The 22,045-nt window shown below is 42.0% G+C and overlaps 1 protein-coding gene across 1 annotated transcript in view; it reads left to right on the forward strand.

The window, feature by feature from the left end:
* The first annotated feature begins 885 nt into the window (after positions 1-885).
* Positions 886-22,045, forward strand: part of CLCN4 (chloride voltage-gated channel 4) — a 33,309-nt gene continuing 12,149 nt past the window's right edge. The window contains exons 1-8 of the mRNA XM_083734276.1: positions 886-1,009; positions 7,930-8,081; positions 9,129-9,228; positions 11,102-11,289; positions 16,064-16,186; positions 16,495-16,701; positions 16,803-16,883; positions 18,114-18,659. Coding sequence (XP_083590402.1) covers positions 7,938-8,081; positions 9,129-9,228; positions 11,102-11,289; positions 16,064-16,186; positions 16,495-16,701; positions 16,803-16,883; positions 18,114-18,659 — 1,389 coding nt within the window. The 5' untranslated portion in view covers positions 886-1,009; positions 7,930-7,937. The remainder of the gene's footprint in view (positions 1,010-7,929; positions 8,082-9,128; positions 9,229-11,101; positions 11,290-16,063; positions 16,187-16,494; positions 16,702-16,802; positions 16,884-18,113; positions 18,660-22,045) is intronic.

The following is a 22,045-nucleotide window of genomic DNA, read 5'->3' on the forward strand; positions in this document are numbered from 1 at the left end:
ACCTGTTAAGCAAAATGAAAGATCCTTTTACTTAATCACAGCTCTTTCCTCCTTAAATTTGCAGCTCTGAGCACGCATGCTACATTTTGGTTTGAAGCACGTAAATTGCCAAACCGATCAAGTGCCCAAACATTAGCGCGTCTGAATTTGAGACACCTTTGAGCTTGATGCCCAGGCCAAGTGGCCCTCCTGCCTGCCCCTTCCACCCCCGCCCCATTGGCCCTGCAAACAAGCATGCCTGCAATCCCTTTCAGACTTTCCTCAGAGGGGAAATTTCGATTTAAGGGGAGGGGCCTTGGGAGGCAGACCCAGACTATGCCTCCAAAATATTAGCCTGGTATGGTGTTTGTGTGCACACTGAGGGAAAAGGAGGAAATGAATGCGATACAATATAGAAATCCTTGAACTAATGCAGTTTCTTTTAGTACTTGTGTATTATTATATAAAACACAAGTACTAAAAGAAACTGCATTAGAGTGTATGTGTGTGTGTATATATAAATTAATTACTCAAGTACTAAAGTATTATACACAAGTACTAAAAGAAAGTGCATTAACTGAAATGTGGAATTTATTTAGGATTGTATCAGATTGTCCAGTGAAAACAGAATATTAATTCAAAAAGAATAAAAAAAATTCAACGACATTTCCCATATATATATATATATATATATATACACACACCCCAAAAAATAAGAACATAACAAGACTGTGCATGAAATAGTCATCTAATAGCATAGCTGCAAAATAAAAAAATAAAAAGAATCCACAAGTAATTGCAGTGTCAGCTGCGAAGGTGGAAGCAAATGTCTCAACAGGCTGATTTTAATCCTGAAGGATTGGACGCCGGCTGCTGCCTGTCTCTCAATCAGCCCTCCAATAGAGAGAGCACGCAGTCACGTGACTGCTACGGCTTCCTCCATATGACATCACTGCCTTTGCAGCCATAGCAGGAAAGAAAGGATGGTGTCTGGAATTTGGGGGTTGAACTAAACGATGTTGCATTGCAGGTAAGAGGAGAACACCCTCCATTAACACGACTTACTGGGCTTTCGCCCTTCTGGCTTTGTTTTAAAATCAACCTCTGTTGAGCAGGTTTCCTGTTTTTGTAAATAAAAACGTGGCACGGTCTGTGCTGGCAGGTGCAAAGGCTGTTTTGCTCGTTCCCCAGATCTTCCGGCTGGAGAGTTCAGGAGCTGTGTGGTCAGATGGGGCGTTTTTTAAGCTGAAGGAGGCATTCCGTTGTCAGTGTTTTAACAGATTTTTTTAAAAAATGAGCAAGGTACAATTTAATTAGGGGGGCAGGAGAGGAGCGATTGTATTACAGCATATTGATGTCAGCATTTGCATTACAGTGTAATTTTTCCCGTGCTTTTAAGGGAAGTGTTATTCATCAAATTTCTAGCGTAATTCATTCGGTTTGTGAATTCTAGTTATTTTTGTTTGTGGGGAATTAACACCCAGTATTAAGCCATGTACAGAAATGTTTTGGGAGTGGGTGGGTGTGCTTATCTGCTACAGCTGAATGACTTCCTTGTCACACTGCATAGGGAGATACAGAAATATAATTTCTCTTTTCTTTTCAATTCCTCTGTAGCTATGAGTACATTAATTGGCTTGCATTTTCCATTTATGTGAGAGTTATGCCTTTTATCTTAGTAAGGTATTTGGGGATGTTTGGAAATGGATTAACTAGAGTGATGGCAGTTGTTGGACAGGGTCAAATATAAAAGAGCAGTATAAGAATGGAACACTGGAACAGTTTTTAGTTTCTGTCAGGATATGGTGAAATATGTCTCTGCCTGAACAAAAAAGGATGACTCATGGTTAAAATGCAAGCAGTTCTTTGGTGTTGCATGCTTTTTATCACTGAAGAGTTTCCACGCTAATTCTTCTCTTGGGAATTTAATATCCTCACATGTTGTACTGTGTCACTAGCAAATACCCTAATTGCTGTCATTTGTTAATAATAATTATTATTATAAGTACTATTTTTGTCCTGATACATATGATTATTAATAACCCACTAAATGCTATAAAAACTCATTCTTAATGTCAGTATGTTTATCCAAACAAAGTCTGTGTCTATCGGCAATCCGTTCATATGTTGCAACTGTGGTCACGTTGTTGATCCATTGATTAAACAGAACCAAATCTTTAGTCTTCTGGTTCATCAGTACCTGTCTCTTGGCCACAGTTAGGGCCCATAGAATCCATTTTCGTTGTCCAGTAACCAAATTGCTGTCATCTGGACCCTGAATGCCCTGACAGAAAAGTGAGAACCCACTCCTTGTTTCTTAACACTGAAAAGGAGATCTTACACTGGCCTGGGCCTGGATAGCAGAAACAGATCCTTCTTATAACCACATCGATTCCATGCTCCTTCCAAATCCTCTGTTAAAAAGTATTGCCACTTGGGTAGTGTGTATACACAACAGGCCCTTCTGCTCTGTACCAGCCTACTCCTGGAATTATTTCAACCGTGTGTTATTACCTAGCTTAGTTGTCTTCCCACATTCATAGCAAATAAAGCACCTTGCATTTCTTGATCACTGATGATGGGTTGTATATTTGGTCAGTTCACTGTGGAGAAGGAAGAAATTGAATTCTCTTGCCCTATCATGCTTTGTTAGGCTTCGATTTTATCTTTGTACACTTCTTCGAAATTCAATAATGTTAATAATAATAATAATAATATTTTTTTTTATTTATATCCCGCCCTCCCCAGCCGAAGCCGGGCTCAGGGTGGCTAACAATAATAAAACAGTACAACAGTACAACACAACACAACACTCTAAAATCATTCATTATTAAATTAATTCAAAGCAAACCACTGGCAACCATTGGGCCAGAGCTCCGCAAAGATTGCCGTGGGAGGGAGTCAGGCTGTACCCTGGCCAAAGGCCTGGTGGAACAGCTCTGTCTTGCAGACCCTGCGGAAAGATGTCAAATCCTGCAGGGCCCTAGTCTCTTGTGACAGAGTATTCCACTAGATCGGAGCCACAGCCAAAAAAGCCCTGGGTCTAGTTGAGGCCAGCCTAAGTTCTCTGTGGCCTGGGACCTTCAAGATGTTTTTATTTGAAGACCGTAAGTTCCTCTGTGGGACATACCAGGAGAGGCGGTTCCGTAGGTACGAGGGTTCTAGGCCGCATAGGGCTTTAAAGGTTAAAAGCAGCACCTTAAACCTGATCCTGTACTCCACTGGGAGCCAGTGCAGCTGGTATAGCACCGGGTGAATGTGATCTCACAGCGAGGACCCCGTAAGGAGTCTCGCTGCAGCATTCTGCACCTGCTGGAATTTCTGGGTCAGTCTCAAGGGCAGCCCCACGTAGAGCAAGTTACAATAATCCAGTCTGGAGGTGACCGTCGCGTGGAGCACAGTGGCTAGGTCAGGGCGAAAAAGGTAAGGAGCCAAGAAGTGCAGAAGTGTTTTAAATAAATGCTTGTAAAGCACAACAGAAACAATGCTAATTTTCCTGCCAACATCTGAGGCAAGTTCAGTTGGGACATGAGAAAGGACATTCTCAGTGTATGCACCTCTCCTTTCTGAGAGAGGACCATTTATCAGACCTCTGTTGGCAAGCAAATATCTTTTCTTATTTATTTCTAAGATTTCTTTCCTGCCCTTCACCATAAGGTGTGAGAGTAAGTGTGGGTTGCAACAATAAAACCACACAATTAAAAACAACAGGGGGAACTGTTTATACAATTATTATTTTTTAAATCAAGTAAAAGAATTCCAAACAGAAGCAGTACAGAATAGGTAAAAGTAACAAACCAGATGATGTGCATCCCATAAAACTACCTCTTAACTGTCAAAGGCCAGGATAACCAGATGCATCTTCAGCATATGACAGAAGATGAATGATGGTGTTAGATGCACCTCTCTGGGGTTGGCGTTCCATAGGAGAAGCCCTCTCTCGGGGTGTCATTCCTTGCACTTATGAGGATGATAGAAGTATCAAGAAAGCCCCCTCTGTTATTCTTAATATTAGAGCACCTTCATTTCTATGCAGGCCTTCGTTTTTTAGACATGCCTTTGGCTTCCTGAGGTGACCTTCACACACACTTTTTCTGTGCTTTTAGTGTTTTTGATTTTAATTTGTATTTACGGGTTGGGCTGGAGGGTTCTCAAATAGAGGGGTGTCCTCGGACAACCACATGACTGCTCTAGGATGTGGCAATGGATCTGCTGCTCTGCTCCGCCATGACCCCACATAGGATTGTTCTGTAAAACATAACCAAGTCTGATACGAAATATATATATATATATATATATATATATATATATATATATATATATGTGTGTGTGTGTGTGTACACATATATATATATATGTATTAAGGTTTGGCTAGAAGCAAGGAGAAGTATGAGAAAGGGCAGAATACATGCCTTGCATGCGGAAGGCTTCCGTTCAATCCCCAGCATATGCATGTAGGGAAATTCTGGAGGCTACTGAAAGTGTGTACAAAATGGAGATGGTTTGATATAAGGCAATTTCCTATCTTCCTAGAAAGCGATTTTCCCCCAACATAAGGAGAGCCTGGCTGGATCAAACCAAAGACTTACCTAGCCCTGTTCTGATAGGCTAACCAGATACCTGTGGGGACTCCACAAGCAGGTTCTCAGTGCAGCAGCAGATCTTCCCCACTGACTGGCATGCTGCCTTCAACTGTGGAGGTAGAACATAGATATCATGATTAGTAGCTATATCCTCCATGAATTTGTCTAATCGTCTTTTAAGACCATCCAAGCGAGAGGCCATCACTATATTTTGTGGGAGAAAACTCCATGGTTTTAACTATGTTCTGTGCAAATAAATCCTGTTGGCAGGCCGGAGCTTTCTAAAATTCACTGTCACCTTGGATGTCCCCAGGTTCTAGTATTATGAGAGACTGAAAAAAAGATATCCTTGGCCACTTTCTCTATAGCATACATAGTTTCATCAACCTCTATTGTGTCTTCCTTCACTCTACTTTTTTTCTAAACTAAAAAGCCTCGAATATTTTAACTTATCTTCAAAGTGGATTTGCTCCAGCTTTTTGATCACTTGGTTGTTATTTTCTCAAACTTGCCCAGCTCTACAATATCCTTTTTGAAGTGAGGTGGCCACAACTGTCCGCTGTATTCCAAATGTAGTTTTACCGTCCATTTGTATAATATTGTTATGATACCGGTAGTTTTATTTTCATTCTGCTCAGTTTGCCTTTTTGTCACAGCTGCCTTTTTCACAACAGGGTGGACATCTTAGGACTTAAAGATGTTCTAGAATGTATTATTTTTACCTTTCAATATTTCCTTCTGAATTACTGGACTTGCTGGATCTTGCTCCCCTATTCCAGCTGATCCAAAATGGCGTCCTTGGATAGCTAGTAGTAAAGAACAACTTCAAACTCATTCTAAGCCTGTTCTACAACACAATTGGGTATCGGGCTAATGGAAATCTTTGGGTTTCCTGACCAGGGTGTGAGGAATGTGTCTGCAGCTGTAGTTTGAGAAAGTTGGGTGTGAGACTGGTGTGGAGTTCCTAGGCTGTCAATGTTGCAGGAAGCTTATAAGCTGATGGCTTTGAAACCTCACCAACTTTTCAGGTTGCTACTAGCTCAGCTGAACTCCAGCCAGACTCGATATGCAGGATTTATTCGAAGCTCTAGCACGGCCTTTTGTAGAACTGGTGCCCTCCATATATTTTAGACCACAGCTCCCATCCCATCATCCCCAGCCTGCATAGCTATGGTGGCTGGGCCTGCTGTGAGGTATAGCTGTATTCATCTGCAGGGCACCAAATCCTAAAACACATTCATTCTTTCAGCCAAATTCTTCTTATCAAGTAAAGGTTCTTTAATTTTGAAAACAGTGGCAATAATGAGCTCAAATGAAGCGAAGTGTCAAGTCTAGCCACCCAGAAGGTGCTACTTAGCCTGGGGGTGTACTCAATTTCAGTGTTAACCAAACAACAACCAAATAATGAACTTAGAAATAGATTTTTAGATGTTGTAGAAACTTAATTGGGTTGCATGAGGGTATCAAGAGCCCACCAGCACCAACAGCAGTCCTTACAATTACTTCTAGGTATGGCCATTGTCATTGTTCACAAAAAGGTGAAATCTGAACAATCCCTAAGAATATATTTTTTTAAATTAAATTTCTCTACTGCCCGAGGATCACAGGGTGGTTTACAACACAAAAATATAACATAGTAACAAACAAAAACAATACCTCCCCCCCAGTTTAAAAGACCATAGATTGTTTAATTAAGGCATGGGAGAAGAGGAATGTTTTTGCCTGGTGCCTAAAGATATGCAGTGAAGGCGTCAGGCGAACCTCCCTGGGGGGAGCGTTCCACAATTGGGGAGCCACCGCAGAAAAGGCATGTCCTCATTTTGTTGCCCTCTGGACTTCTGGAGCACAAAGAAGGGCCTCAGATGATGATTGCAGGGTCTGGGTTGGTTAATATGGGCAGAGGCAGTCATTGAGATATTGAGGTCCTGAGCTGTTTAAGAATAATAATAAAAACATCTTTTTGAACATGCTCATTACAGATTGGCCCAATATATTATGAAGCACATAAAATACTTTAAAAGTTTCCTTTCAGCCCCATTCCTGCCCTTGTAGATCCTTCAACCCTCTGGAACAGATCAACATTGTTGGAATTCACCTTTGTGGGCTCTTTTTCTTTTTTTTTTGCCAGTGAGCAAAACACATCTCCCATGCTATTCAGTGACTTGGTTCCAATAATCAATATATGGCCCAGTTTGCCAAGCAATTGATCACATGGTTTTCTCCTTGGATAAGTAGTATAAGATCAAATCAACAGATTCAATTGAGATTGCCGTTTGCCTTCCATGAAATGGAAATCTGCAACTTGTGATTTTAGAGAGTGCAGAAGAGAAGGGGGAGCACATGCACAAATCTTCTGCTAATGTGAGTAAAATGCTTGTGTGCAAAATTACTTGTAGGAGTGAGAAACTGATTGAAGATACTATGGACTGCAGAATAATCAGTTGTCAAAGGGCAGAGACATGCTTATAAAGAAGATATTGCTCAAATGCAAAGGCCAGAATACAGAGGGCTATTTTAGGCATGCTCAGTAGATTCCCCACCCCACTTTTTCACATCTGTATGTGATGCTACAAATGTCTATTTCCCCCCTCAGTTACAAAAGAGGTTTTGTTGTGTGCCACAGGAAACCTCTCTGAGAGAAACACAATTCCAGATCTCCCCTGAGCATGTGGAACTAGTTGCATAATTCTATGGATCCTTCATTTTATGTTGGTTATGTCTGCTCAGTACCCACCTTTCATTAGGTCTTTAACAAACTGAAATCTATTGTACAGTGGGAGAGCGATCCTTCAAGGTGGAGTTTCAAATTGTGCTCTGGACAAGAAACTGGGATCAGACCAACTGTGTGTCAGTGACTCACCTGGAACCAGAAGGGACCAAGGGCCTTCTGGCGGTTTCCTCACTACGAGAAGCCAAGTTACAGGGAACCAGGCAGAGGGCCTTCTTGGTAGTGGCACCCTCCCTGTGGAATGCCCTCCCATCAGATGTCAAAGAGAACAACAACTACCAGACGTTTAGAAGACATCTGAAGGCAGCCCTGTTTAGGGAAGCTTTTAATGTTTGATGTATTACAGTATTTTAATATTTTTCTGGAAGCCGCCCAGAGTGGCTGGGGAAGCCCAGCCAGATGGGTGGGGTATAAATAATACATTATTATTATTATAATTATTATTATTGACTTGGTTATTGCCAGGAATAACAAAGGAAATAGATTTTAAGTTATTTTTTCTAGTATTGATCAGTCCTATTCTTCAATTCTATAATGTTCTCTGTTTGCCTGGGTTGGTGGGAATGACAAGGTGAAGTACCTGAGGAGCAAATTTCTGAATTTCGAGCCATGGAACTTGTTCCTTTATTTTCCTTACAGGTACTAATATGGTTAATGCTGGAAGCATGAATGGGTCTGGAAATTTGATGGATTTCTTGGATGAACCTTTCCCCGATGTTGGGACATATGAAGACTTTCATACCATTGATTGGTTGAGGGAGAAGTCACGTGACACAGACAGGCATAGAAAGGTAAGGGGGGGGAAAATATTTCAAAAGCAGGGAGCATTTCAGATAGCTAAAGTGGTAGATTATTTACCCCTACACACCCAAATTGATAGGTCTGACCTTTTCATAAACCACTTTGAGATTATATTACAATCACGTGTATAAAATGTTACGAAATAAAGAAATCAAAATGACTGAAGTAATACTTTGAGAAAAGGTTGAAGGAACTTGCCATCAAAGTCACATTTCAAAATCCACTTCTGGAGGAATATGAATCTTTAGACTACTGCAGGGATTGTCAACATGGTGCTCTCTGAATGTTTCTGGTCTACAACTCTGATGATGGTGATAATTTCATTATTTATACCCCACCCATCATCCCTGAGTATTAGCCATGTTGGCTGGGACTGATGGAGGTTGGAGTTCAGCAACATCTGAAAGCACCATGTTGGCAATCTTTCTCAGTGCTTAAATTAAGCCCTGTCTTTCTCAGTGCTTAAATTATTCTTTCAAAATAATGTATACAGTCATACCTCGGGTTAAAGTCACTTCAAGTTGAGTGTTTTCAGGTTATGCTCCGCAGCGACCTGGAAGTAATGGAATGCATTATTTCCGGGTTTCGCCGCTCATGCATGTGCAGACGCTCAAAATGACGTCACGTGCATGTGCAGAAGCAGCGAATCGGGTTGCATTCTTCTCAGGATGCAAACGGGGCTCTGGAACAGATCCCGTTCGCATCCAGAGGTACTGTAATATGTGGTTGTCTGTTAAGGGAAAGACCTAGAAGAAAATAAGCATCTTTTGCCTTACAGCAAGACAGACTATCAAATATCAGTGTCCAAATTTCATCAAGGAATCTTAACTTCTCATGCATTTATGTGAACCAAAACTCTGCTTTAATTGTATTCCATGCAAATCCTGTATACAAATTTGCAGTGTAAACAAATGCAAATATTATGCGATCAAAGCATACACATGTTGTTGTTTTTCTGTTGGGCTGCTTGGTTATATAGAACTGTACTATATAAAAATCGCATGTCTTTCAACTAAACACTATTTTCCCCCTTCCAGATTACAAACAAAAGCAAGGAGTCAATATGGGAGTTCATCAAAAGTTTACTAGATGCCTGGTCGGGATGGGTTGTGATGCTTCTTATAGGACTGCTGGCAGGTATTTTCAAGAAAGTCTTATGCTGTGTTGACCAATGTAGACATTCTCAGCTTCCCTATGAGGGCATCTGCATAAATTGAGTTTATGCGTGCGATCCCTAACATTTCAGCATGCCGAAGGGAAGATGTAGCTATGCTTCATGCTTTGGGATATGTGTGTAAAATTGCATGCTGAACATTGACCTAGATTTTTTTTTTATTAACCAGAAATAGGCGCTCTCTGTGAAAATATTCCTGTGAATGGAAATGCTTTAATAAGCTCTTGTTTTGTTGACACTAATATGCCCATTTCTTGGCCTTGACTAAATTTATGCTACAAAAATAGGCATTAATAAAAGGGAAGTTGTATCACTGGAAATGTGGAATCAAACTTGTAGCTCCCTGAATGGATTATATTCATCCTCTTTATCTATGCTTTTATTTTTCAAATGCCAAAGACTTCGATTTCTGTTCCAAATGTAGACCAAATAAGATTTTACAAACAGATTTCAACTATCACCAGGCTTAATTGCTGGGAACATTTTAGGTGAAGCCATAAATGGTGAGGAGGAATTAGAAGTATGTTTTTTTAAAAAACGCCTGAGCCAGGTGATTTTATAGCTATTTTATTTTCAGGCATTTTCCAGTTTACTAGCAACTCTGTTACTAACTGGTGTTTTGGCCTACTATCAGTTAATAGGCCATATATTTTCATAGTACTGCGATGACTGAAAAAGTGTAAAGAAAAGCAAAAAATAAATAAATCCCTGAATTAAAATTGTTTGCCCAGGAAGGGCTTTTGCATGTGAACAGAACTTTGGTGTACATATGAAACAAGTTTACCCTTCATTACCAGTGTCCGTACAGATCCAAGAGTGCAGACCTTTAACTGTTTTCAGTGTTATGGTGAACGGAAAAGCCTATACAGTTTTGGATCTCTTTGGGTGCACCAGCAAACTGAACCCAAGTGTTGGAGAATTTTTGGATTGGTCTGTATAAAACTATTGCAACACAGCCCCAGTACTGCATGATTCTTTAGCTACCACTGGATGTCGCTGTTGTGCTATATAATTTGAAAAAGCTATCAGATCAGATGTGTGCAAAAATAAAATAAAAAAGCCATTGTACATTTTAGTTGTATAGTGTAGGTAAATTATACCTTCTGGTCTTCACAATGTAAGTGACATCCCTTAAATCTTTTTTTTTAAATGTTTTCCTATTTTAAGTGACAGGGTATTGAGACTAATAAGCACACAAGATGCTTGCTTGTTCGTCTGGTGGCCTGATCCTGGCATGAGACCTGCACAGTAGCCCCACCACCAGTTTTGACCTCGGTTTCGACCCCATTGATTTTATTGGCACATGGAGCAGTCTAGACGAGAACATATTTACTTGCGCTGCAAACATACTCTTGTCTGGCCGAATGAGCTTGCTTGTGTGCGATTAGGGGAGCCTGTTGTTTAGAAATTCTCTGTGCCGAGCCAAGAAAAGCAGATGGCATTTAAAAGGAAACATTGCACAGTAAACTCTACAGGAAGGTAAAAGAGAACTTCCCTTTATCTTCTGTTTTCCCAGGTCTCTCTCAACCCCCTAATGTGCGTTTTAAGGACACGTGTTCTTGAAATGGCCCCGCAGCCCTGAGACAATTTTGTGGATAGGGAGTCATAAATTACATATACAGTTGGAGAGTGAGATAAACTCTTATTTTGGTCACCACAGGGTGGTGATTCAACATAGAGTTGACTGTGAATGCCACCTGTTTATGGATTGATTCATATTTATGGGTTTTCTGTGAGAACCACATTCATTTCTCGTACATTCAAATGTCTGGGTTTTTCCCTTAGACATATACTTCGTGTATTAATGTCTGTTCCCCCTGCCCCCCCCCCCGCCAGGCACATTAGCTGGAGTTATCGATTTGGCGGTGGACTGGATGACAGATCTGAAAGAAGGTGTCTGTTTATCCGCATTCTGGTACAGCCATGAGCAGTGTTGCTGGACATTTAACGAAACTTCTTTTGAGGACAGGGACAAATGTCCGCAGTGGCAAAAGTGGTCTGAACTTCTAGTTAACCAGTCCGAGGTAGGTCTACACCTTTCATATAATTTTCACTGTTCTTCCCTGCACAGTTAATATTTTAGCAAGGAACTCTCATTAAAATGTGTTCTGCTAAACTTGAAAGGCGCCCTGGAGAGATTATTGGTTTGCTGAAGGAAGGAGAGAGAAGGTGTGCTTTGTCATTGAAGTCTTATCTAATTAGGACCAAGGCAAGTTAGTTCAAAACAATATGGAGCCTGCAAATTACCTGAAATTCACAGGAGAGGGGGTGTGCCACTCACTGCACCTGCTTCTATGACTTGAACATGTGCATAGTTTTGCTCATAAGCACAGCAGCTGAGACGATGCCATCTTTCATCTGCAACCAACATAATCATATTCCACATAGTTTTAAAGTTGTAATTCGACTAATTAAATTACCTAATACAGGACTCCAGCACTATAGCCATGGCACGATGCTGGCTCTCATGGAGTTACAGGGTGTTTGAGAGCATTATTGGAAGAATCACTCTCCTCGTTCATTTATGTACATGTCTAATGCTTGGCGGAACCACAGGGACATAGAAAGCTGCCTTTGTCCATTGGTCCATTTGGCTTAGCATGTCCTGTGCTGACCAAAAGAGACTCTCCAGGGATTTGAATGGCAGGCTTTCCCTGCCTACCTGAAAGCACCAGGGGTTGACCTTGGAACCCTCTGCATGCAGAGCATGTGCTCTCCACCACTGAAATACGGCTGCCTCCCTTTCTAATTGCTATTGTACAAACTTTATATCCTCCTGTCACTTTTATGAAACGTTTGCACTAAGAATGGAAAATTATTAGCTTTATGTAGGCAATCCTTAAAGGGCAGTGTCTCGGATGTAATATTTTCAGACTCTTCCTTATCTGCGCCTGATGAATTCTGCTTGTCATAGCTAATGGAATTTGACAGATTGAAGACATGGATATAGATGGATATTTTTGCAACACCATTTTACCCTGAGGTTTCGTGCCTTTTCGTGGCTTCAGAGCTGTTTGTCACTCTGCAGTTATGAATTCTGACACCTGTCAGAATTGTCTTAATTAGTGTGTGTGTGTGTGTGTGTGAGAGAGAGAGAGAGAGAGAGAGAGAGAGAGAACACCACTATAGCAGATGCCTGGTGTATAAAAATATTGAAGCAAATCAGACAGCCACCGTATCCCGTGTTCCTTCTGTTTTTCCTTCTGCATAACGGTACTCGCTAAGCCCACATGGATGTAGCCGGGCAGTGGGGGTTGGGCAGGGGATCAAGTAAAACAATAGAAATACTTAACTAACCAACCAATCAGGTCAGTTCTGCCCCCTAACAAAAACCCTGGCTATACTCATGTAAGCCCACAAAACACAAAGGCAGGGATGGGAAACATGTGACTCTCCAAAAGTTGTCAGACTCTCCTATCAGCCGAAGGCTGAACTGCCAGTGGTCATACTAGGAGCTGCAGACCAGAAACACAGGTTCCCCACTCTTGCTTGCAACATTGGTCCAGTGCAGCCTACTGTTTTGACAGTCCAAGACCAATTTTGTGCCAGTTTCCATATCAAAACTGTCCTTGGGAGGTGAATGGGTGCCAAAAGCTATGTCACCTGTAAGTCAACTGTCCTGTAGTTACTGAACACAAGAGGCGGTGTAGTATTGGGCTCAGCCATTGGGCAACTAAACCAGCTGTGTTAGGACAACAGTAAACAATGGTTTGTGTACCCCCTCTCCTTTGCCTAGACTGGCTGTGAGAAGATTGTAAACTTTTGCTTTTGTTCTTTACTAACTGAAATTGAATGCTTTTTTTCCAAAACTCTGAGTTGTCTTTGATTGTTTCAGTAAATCATAGGCTAACCAAAACTTAGGGTACGGACACTAAAATTCAGTTAATTAAAAATGGAAGTGGAAGCTTGAGGTCTTCTTGCTGCCATACCAGAGAAGGGGGTTGGGAATACACAGCCCTAAAGCTAATGCATGATGTAACCCTAAAGCATGGTTTTCTTTCTGGCCAAGTCAAGCCATTGCCTCTCAACATACACCTTGCGGGGTTGAGGCCAAAATTCTGCTGTAAGTTCCTTGGAGGAAGGATGAACCAAGTAACACCCATGGTTTGATTTTGACTGATGAAAGGAAATGAAAGTACCTTAGGGGCATTCAAATACTTATGGGAAAAGCTGAGTCTCAAAGCATGGGTGGAAACATAGATCTTCTTTTAACTCTGTGGGACTTAGGCTGAAGACATATGTAACATTTGGAGCATGAGAGATCTGGGTACACACAGTCTCCATGCCACAAAACATTCATTTCCAGAGCAGAGAATGCATATTCTCAAACCAGTTCCACCAGATTTAGGTTTGTTGAAAACAGGCAGCCTTCCTAGCCTTTCTCTAAAATATATCTTTTCAGTTTTTATATCTGTGATTTAAGGGGTGGGAGTGGTAGGAACCAAGCCCAGCAATAGTTTAGCTACATCAAGAGGACAAAGAGGTTCTCTTCCAAGTATTTTGAGAACCAAATTTTCAAGAGCAGCCTCTCTTAACTCCAAGGCTATTCACACTGGTATGGACCTTGATTTGCAAACAAAGCCCATCCTGTAAAGGAATAATGATTATTGCCATAGCTGGCTCTTGTTTAAAGCTCTATGGGAAGACGTTCATGGGGAAATTTAAACAAATGCTCTTCAGCTGTGGCAATAAGGGTTACTCACGGCTTCAGTAAATGTCAAAACAGAGATGCCATTAATATTTTCTTTAGCTGGGGATAAGCAAATCCAGCTGTCAAAATTGGTGAGAAGAGCCACCCAATTAATAATTGTTCTGTGCAAATAGGTAAGACAAAGGGACTAGTGGGAGTGTGGGCGGACCCATGCCTGCTGAGTGGTAATCCCTTTTTAGCTTTTGCAGCAGTAAAGCATTTGGAGCCATCCTATGGTGAAATGCCATTCTTAGTCATGTACAAGGAGCTTCACATTGATTCCATGTGATTTAACAAGGGGTTAAGGACCCAGCTATTAGATGAGCTGTTAGCTGAATCCTCCCTTATCCGGTGTACGGACCACAGGAAACTGCCATATCCTGAGCTGGGAACATTCATAGAATAGAATTACAGAATTGCAATTCAGAAATATGCAGCTGTCCAATATGGGGATCAAACCTGCAATCTTGGCATTATCGCCACCATGCTCTAACCAGTTGAGCTATCCTCAAGGCAAATGCTCTCCCACTAAACTGTGGCTCTTAGCATAACCTTCGCCTCTTGCCAGTAAGACTTCCATCTACTTCCATCTATGCATTATCTAAAAAAACAACAACCCACTATTGACTGTGTGGGGAGGGAATGGGTGACAATTCAAGTTTCCCTCCTGACTGCCTGTATCTGTGTTCATTTGTCCTGCATAACCCTTCCTTTTTAGGGATTATGGGGCAGACCCTTTTCTACATGTGTTGAGCAATTTTTCTCTTGGGCAGTTAATGAATATTTTCCAAATGTGACGCCAGCTCCCACAGTGGTTTAGCATCTGTTTAAATATGGTTTGCAGTATAGTTGTGGCTGCCATGCACTGTACTGTATTTATAAAGAGTTTAGTGTTTCCTACCCCCCAGCTGCATTTTCTGTATGAATTGCTTTACTGTGGGTGCCACACAGATAACACATAGCCCAGTTCTGCGACAACTTAACCCCGATGTAGGTCTCCCTGAGTTCTGCAGTGCTGGCTTCTGCTTAAGTGTGTGCAGAACTGCAGTCGAGAAGCAGATATTTGTACTGTTGGAGAAACACTGGGCATCTCCAGCCTGTTGCTATGTGGCTGGAGGGATACAAGTGCAACTGCAAATTGAGGTGTCACTCTAGCACAGAAAATACTTAGAAACAGAATTTTTGCAGTTGGGAAAGTGATGGGAAATTGCATTGAAAAGTGTGGGGTGCACGAATTATCAATAGGGAGATGTATAAACACCCCACAAGCAAATTGGAATGAATGCTCATTGTCATACAACCACCCCATAAACAAATCAGAAGGAATGCTTAGTACAGACTGCCTAAGCTATGTGCAAGCAAATTGGGATGGTGGCTGAATAAATGGGTTATTTGGAGGAACTCAGTGACTATGTAATAATGGCCGCTGAGCGCTTTCCCAATGGGTGATGGTTGTAGCCCCTCGCTCTCGGCCACCATTCTCACTAGCCTGGGCACGCACGTTTGCTTGCCCCTCAAAGAGAATTCCCCTCATCCGGTGGGATCTTGAGGCCGGTTTTCCCACCCAAAAGGGTTTTTCAAATGAGCCAATTTGTGCCCCGCCCCCAGGAGGGCAGAACCTTGCTTTCTGGCCAGCCATTGGCTGCTGCCTTTGGAGGAGATCGGTGACAATGTAATAAATACAGTAAGCCCTCAACTTATGTGCATTTAACTTGCACACATTCAGTTTTATGTGCTTGGCAAATAGATAGATAGATAGATGATAGATAGATAGATAGATGATAGATAGATAGATAGATAGATAGATAGATAGATAGATAGATATAGATAAAAAGGAGGTGTGCATTCTTTGGCAATCCCACCTGCCATTGCACCTAGTGTGTTTTGACTATATGTGATTTTGGCTTCAGGCATGATCCCCAGAATGTAACCTTGCATAAGTGGTGGGCTTTCTTTGCTGCAATAGCCCTGTCATTAAATTCAGGGAAGAAACCTAGCCCCAAAGCGTCTCTTATTTATATAGCAACTAGCAGAAACATAGTACTTGTTGGATTGGTTTAACAGTTGTTTGTTCTTGGTTTCTTTCTCTCCCTCTTTCCTCCCTCTAGGGTGCAAGCGCTTACATTCTAAATTATTTTCTTTACATTTTGTGGGCTCTATTGTTTGCTTTCCTGGCTGTCTCCCTTGTCCGGGTTTTTGCTCCCTACGCCTGCGGCTCTGGAATTCCAGAGGTAAGGTTTTTTTTGCTTTCATTCTGGATTGACAGGCATTTCAAAATGGGGGGTGGGAATAATTTCCTAATTTCCAATGCTTAACGGTGGTTTAGAGTGAAGGTTTGAAAAAGACGTGGGGAATCTGCTAAAGGAGATGGAATCGGGAGTGAAAATGAAGAAACTTTTTGGCGTTAAAGTAGCATCTGATTTGTATTTTTAGAGACTTAGCTTTCACAAGTCTTAAAAACAACAACACCTCTTCAAAATTTGCATCGGCTTCACAAAATCTAAAGCTGCCAACCACTTTTGTTCTTCCTGCCTTCCAGATAAAGACCATCTTGAGTGGTTTCATTATAAGGGGCTACCTGGGCAAGTGGACCCTCTTAATCAAAACAGTAACCTTGGTTCTGGTGGTGTCTTCCGGACTCAGCCTTGGCAAAGAAGGGCCGCTGGTGCACGTGGCTTGTTGCTGTGGCAACTTTTTCAGCAGCCTCTTCTCCAAGTACAGCAAGAACGAGGGAAAGAGACGAGAGGTAACGTCGGGCTTTGCAATTTCCTTGCCTCACCTCATAAACTTATGTGTATTTTCCACAGACTCTTTAACTTGCATGTGTGTCATTATTTCCGTGCTTAGGTGCTTTCAGCTGCTGCTGCCGCCGGTGTCTCTGTTGCCTTTGGAGCACCAATTGGTGGTGTCCTTTTTAGCCTAGAAGAGGTAAGAAGCAACTTGGGCAATGCAGAAACCCACAGGTTTCCTGAAGATTCTATGCAGACCACGCTCAGGCCACATCTGTACCAGACCAAAGAAACCTGGGAACTGTGGCTTGTTATGGGTGCTGTGAGTAGTAAGGAGGACCTTATTCCTTGCACAGAGCTACAATTCTCATAATTTGCTAGGAAGGGGGATTGGTTGGTTGTTGAAGTGCTCAAGGAATTAATAGCTCTGTGAGGGGACTAGTGGTCTGCTAAAAAACTCTCAGAAACTTTGAGTAGTGACCCTCCCAGTTTCCTATTTAGCAGATGGGTAGGTGCTGTGGTCTAAACCACAGAGCCTAGGGCTTGCCGATCAGAAGGTCAGCGGTTTGAATCCCCGCGACGAGGTGAGCTGCCGTTGCTTGGTCCCTGCTCCTTCCAACCTAGCAGTTTGAAAGCATGTCAAAGTGCAAGTAGATAAATAGGTACCGCTCCGGCGGGAAGGTAAACGGTGTTTCCGTGCGCTGCTCTGGTTCGCCAGAAGTGGCTTAGTCATGCTGGCCACATGACCTGGAAGCTGTTCGTCGGCTCCCTCGGCCAGTAAAGTGAAATGAGCGCCGCAACCCCAGAGTCGTCCATGACTGGACCTAACGGTCAGGGGTCCCTTTACCTAGGCTGCCACTGCTACTCTGGTGCAGCTGCCACTGCTGGTTCCCTTTCCTTTTCCCAGCACCATCCCAAAGTCTGGGAAAGAGCTGATTCCCCTCTGCAATGTATTTGCATAAATATACATGGATATTGCAGAATTAATACAGCACAGTTTTTCTGTTGTCCTCTCCCAGAGTCTGGGTGGGGGTGGGGGGGATCTTTTTACAGCTTTGTGTGAGAGAGACAGTGCACCCTTTCCCTCACAAATCTCAGGCGAATACGGTTGTACCTTGGAAGTCGAACAGTTTAGTTCCCAAACATTTTGGCTCCCGAACATCACAAACCCAGAAGTGACTGTTCTGGTTTACAAACTATTTTTGGAAGCTGAGCGTCTGACAGGAGCTTTCTGCAGCCAATCAGAAGTCATGTTTTGGTTTTGGAAGTTGAACGGACTTCTGGAATGGATTCCGTTCGACTTCCAAGGTACGACTGTACCTTTGAAAGCAATGGATATGGGCATGTTTTAAAATGCACTGTGTAACTTAATGCTGATTTCCAATGGGAAACACTCTGGTTGTTATTGATTGATTCTATTTTCTCTCAGGTGAGTTATTATTTTCCACTGAAGACTCTCTGGAGATCCTTTTTTGCTGCCCTCGTTGCTGCTTTTACCTTGAGATCCATCAATCCATTCGGAAACAGCCGCCTGGTTCTGTTTTATGTGGAGTATCACACACCTTGGTACATGGCCGAACTTTTCCCCTTCATTCTGCTGGGAGTCTTTGGAGGTTTGTGGGGGACGCTTTTCATCCGATGCAACATTGCCTGGTGCAGGAGGCGCAAAACCACCAAGCTTGGAAAGTACCCGGTCTTAGAGGTCATCGTGGTGACTGCCATCACTGCCATCATTGCTTTCCCCAATCCGTACACTCGCAGGAGCACCAGCGAGCTCATCTCAGAACTGTTCAATGACTGCGGCGCTCTGGAGTCCTCGCAGCTCTGCGACTACATAAATGACCCCAATATGACGAGGCCTGTGGACGATATTCCTGACAGACCGGCTGGGATTGGAGTGTACATGGCTATGTGGCAGCTCGCCCTGGCTCTGGTTTTTAAAATCATCATCACAATATTTACCTTTGGTATGAAGGTAAGTTGCAGTGTCTGTGTCAATTTTGTGGCAATATGGTCTCCAATTTTTGTTTTTATTTTTTAAAGTGGTTTAGATGTACAGTGGTACCTCTAGATACGAACGGGATCCGTTCCAGAGCCTCGTTCGCATCTAGAGGTAAATGTAACTAGCGATGGCACGTCTGCGCACGCGCGCATCACTTTTCACCACTTTTGCGCATGCGCGTGACGTCATTTTTAGCGTCTGCACATGCGTAAGTGGCGAAACCCGGAAGTAACGCACTCCGGAGTGCGTTACTTCCGGGTTGCTGAGGAGCACAACTCGAACGCGCTCAACTCGAAGCATATTTAACCCGAGGTATGACTGTAATGCTAAGACAGACCATGGCTTAACTCCCAGCAGTGCGGGAGCGGAGCCCCCACTGTTTTGGCAGTGTGCACTAAGATGCTGCATGTTCACTTTGAAACCATTGTTTTCTTTTGCACAGTTCATTTTAGTTCAGAGAATAGAGCTTAGAAACCATTGCATTCTGGGTAGTCAGATCAATTGGATGTCAAGTGTGAGACGTACTTCCCTCTGGAGGCACATCGAGACATACATTCCCCCCCCCCCATCCTCTTTTGTGCATCCCTTAACTGATGCAAGGGGATAAACTGTATAAGCCCAATTCACAAATAGTGTAACATGAGCAACTTGGCACCTCCCCATTTCTTGTGCTGAAGGAATTTTTGACATGGCAGCATTCTGGCAAGGCTCAGCTTCCCCCTTCTCTAGACTACTTAAGCTTTTCTGAAATCCCTGGATTGAAATAAGAACTTAAGGGCTGCTGACAGGAAGTAAAGTTGTTGCATTAGCTGACCAATGTTAAATGGCAGCCTAATCAACTTGTCATGCCATTGGCAAAAACTACACTGGAAGTATTTTAATTTTGTTTTGGACGGTGTCCAAAGGCTGGGGAGAATGTGCAATTGGACAGAGTTGTTCCGAATGCCTAAACTGCTGACAGCACATGAGGTCCCTTTATGATCTGATTGTGGCAACTTTTTGATTTGACCGATTGTGGATTCTTGTGCCAAGACCTTCCAATTTGTGTCTGTGTGTTGTTAAGAGTTCGTTTTGTGTGCATCCCATGAGCTTGCTTTCAAACAAAACTCACATATTAGCTTGGATAGGTTTGCAGGGCAAGTATTAGACATAACTTGAAGAACACACAAAAACCAGTTGCGTAGCATGGTTGTTTGGCTCAGCATAGCTGCCTCTCTCTGTTTTTGTTCTGGCCCACCAGGCCCAGACCCAAAGTAAGAATGTCAGCACCCCAGATCCTCTCTTCACCCTCAAAAACACTACATAGGGGAGAATCTTTTCTGAAGTGATTTTTCCATTCTATACTTTTCTGGTATAATTTCAAAAAATTCATTCCATGGCTGTGAACTGGAAATGGACCTTATTAAACGAAAACCTGCTATATGTTCTCCTCTGCTCGTCTTTTATAGTTTTCTTTATTTGTAAAAATCACCTTTATTTTAATACTGAATTAAGACCTCCTGTTTTTCTGGCTAGGTGTGGTGAGGAATTTTTACAGATGAAAACTTGCACACACAAAAGATTGGGAATTCAATATGAGCTTAACTGTTGGAAAAGATATGCATGTTATGTAGCATGAAAAGGTTAAATTAGCTTTGGGAACATAACTTAGAGTGAGCTAGCTATTTCTATGTCAGCAAAAGCTTGCATGCCATATACTTGTATGCTGAACTTAGCATTCAACATCAAGAGACACACAATGGTTTCTCAATTTAGATATTTTATGGTTTTATACTGCTATGTGGTATCTTAATGTAATGTTGTATACCAACCTCAGAACCTATGTGTTAAAGGGTGGGTTATATAATAATAATAATAATAATAATAATAATAATAATAATAATAATTAATAAATGCTCTGTTAATTTGTTGTTAGTCACGTTTATTAACAATGGTAAGGTTGTTATTGTATACGAGGTGGGCACTGCAACAAAATGTTGCAGTATATTTTCCTTATAGGAAAGAGATCCAGCTGCTCAGCCCTTGTTAGTTACTAAGGTGCCTCATAACTTAGTCCTTTACTACTGCTAATTAAAATGGTTTCACATATTACAAGGAAGCAGAGGGAAGCAAAGTAGAAATAAAGTAATATCCCCTAATTTTGTAATTCTGGCATGGAGAATAGACTCACACAAAATCTGAGTTCATGATCAGTGCTTGCTCCAATTACAGTGGAACCTCATGTTATGTACCGTTCTCCTTATGAATGCTTCAGGTTACGAACTCCACTAACCCGGAAGTAGATGCTCCTGGTTGCAAACTTTGCCCCGCGGAAGTTGCACACCGGTGCGCCATTAGCGAAAGCGTGCCTCATGTTAAGAACGGTTTCGGGTTAAAAGTTCATCGAGGACTGGGGAAAATTGGTGGATTATCTGAAAAACACATGTGGTATAAACACAACATTAGTGGGTTTCCAAGAGGCACCGTAAAAAAACAAATAAGTATTGTTTATTAAAAATAATGGGAGTAAGGTGGAATAATGGCAATATGAAAAAAGGGACTGCGTATTAAAGATATAAAAATGGATGACTATCAGAGACGCTGAAGGAAGTTCAAAACAGGCATAATTTGTTGTATCTGGGTTAAAATGTATAACTGGATGAAAATTAATAAAATTTATTAAAAAAAAAAAAAAGAACGGTTTCGGGTTACAAACGGACCTCCATAACAAATTAAGTTCATAACTGGAGGTCCCACTGTACAGGGACATCTTATTTCATGGAAAGTATGCTAGTTCCCACTTTGTACATTGCATTTCACTGGAAATGTGAAAGGAGAAATCCGATTCAGATTTTGTTTCTTCTCCCACCGTGTCCTGAGGAAGACTAACATTGTCAGCCTACGCACTGAAGACAGCTAAGGCTGCAAATCCCACTCTGCTTACAGGGCAGCAAACTTGCTGAATTCAACAGCAAGAATTATGAAATATGCAATGTATATATTGCCAGGATGGAGCAAGCAAGTTGAGTGACTGATGTTTTCATTTCACCCTCTGCCTGCTATTCTGACTGGTGACTTGATTGCACGCCAGGCAAGGAAAGGCATAATTCACAAAGCCCTTGACAAGCAGGGATGCAGGAATGAACCGCCTGATTTCACCTGTGAAAAGCCAGGCTCCTTGTTAAACATTTTTATGCTGCGTTTGACATGTAATTCAAATCCAATCTAAATTATACAGAAAAGGGCGGTAATAAAGTTGTAAAGTATGCCAAAATGACAGGGGCTCATTTTCAGATGTTTTAAACAGATATAATTCTTTTCTTGCTCACCATGCCTGAATCATTATCAGATTCTGACGAGGAGGAGGGAAAGGCATGCAT

Source organism: Podarcis gaigeae (assembly GCF_964106915.1).
Source record: "Podarcis gaigeae genome assembly, chromosome: 4".
Taxonomy (NCBI): Eukaryota; Metazoa; Chordata; class Lepidosauria; order Squamata; family Lacertidae; genus Podarcis; species Podarcis gaigeae.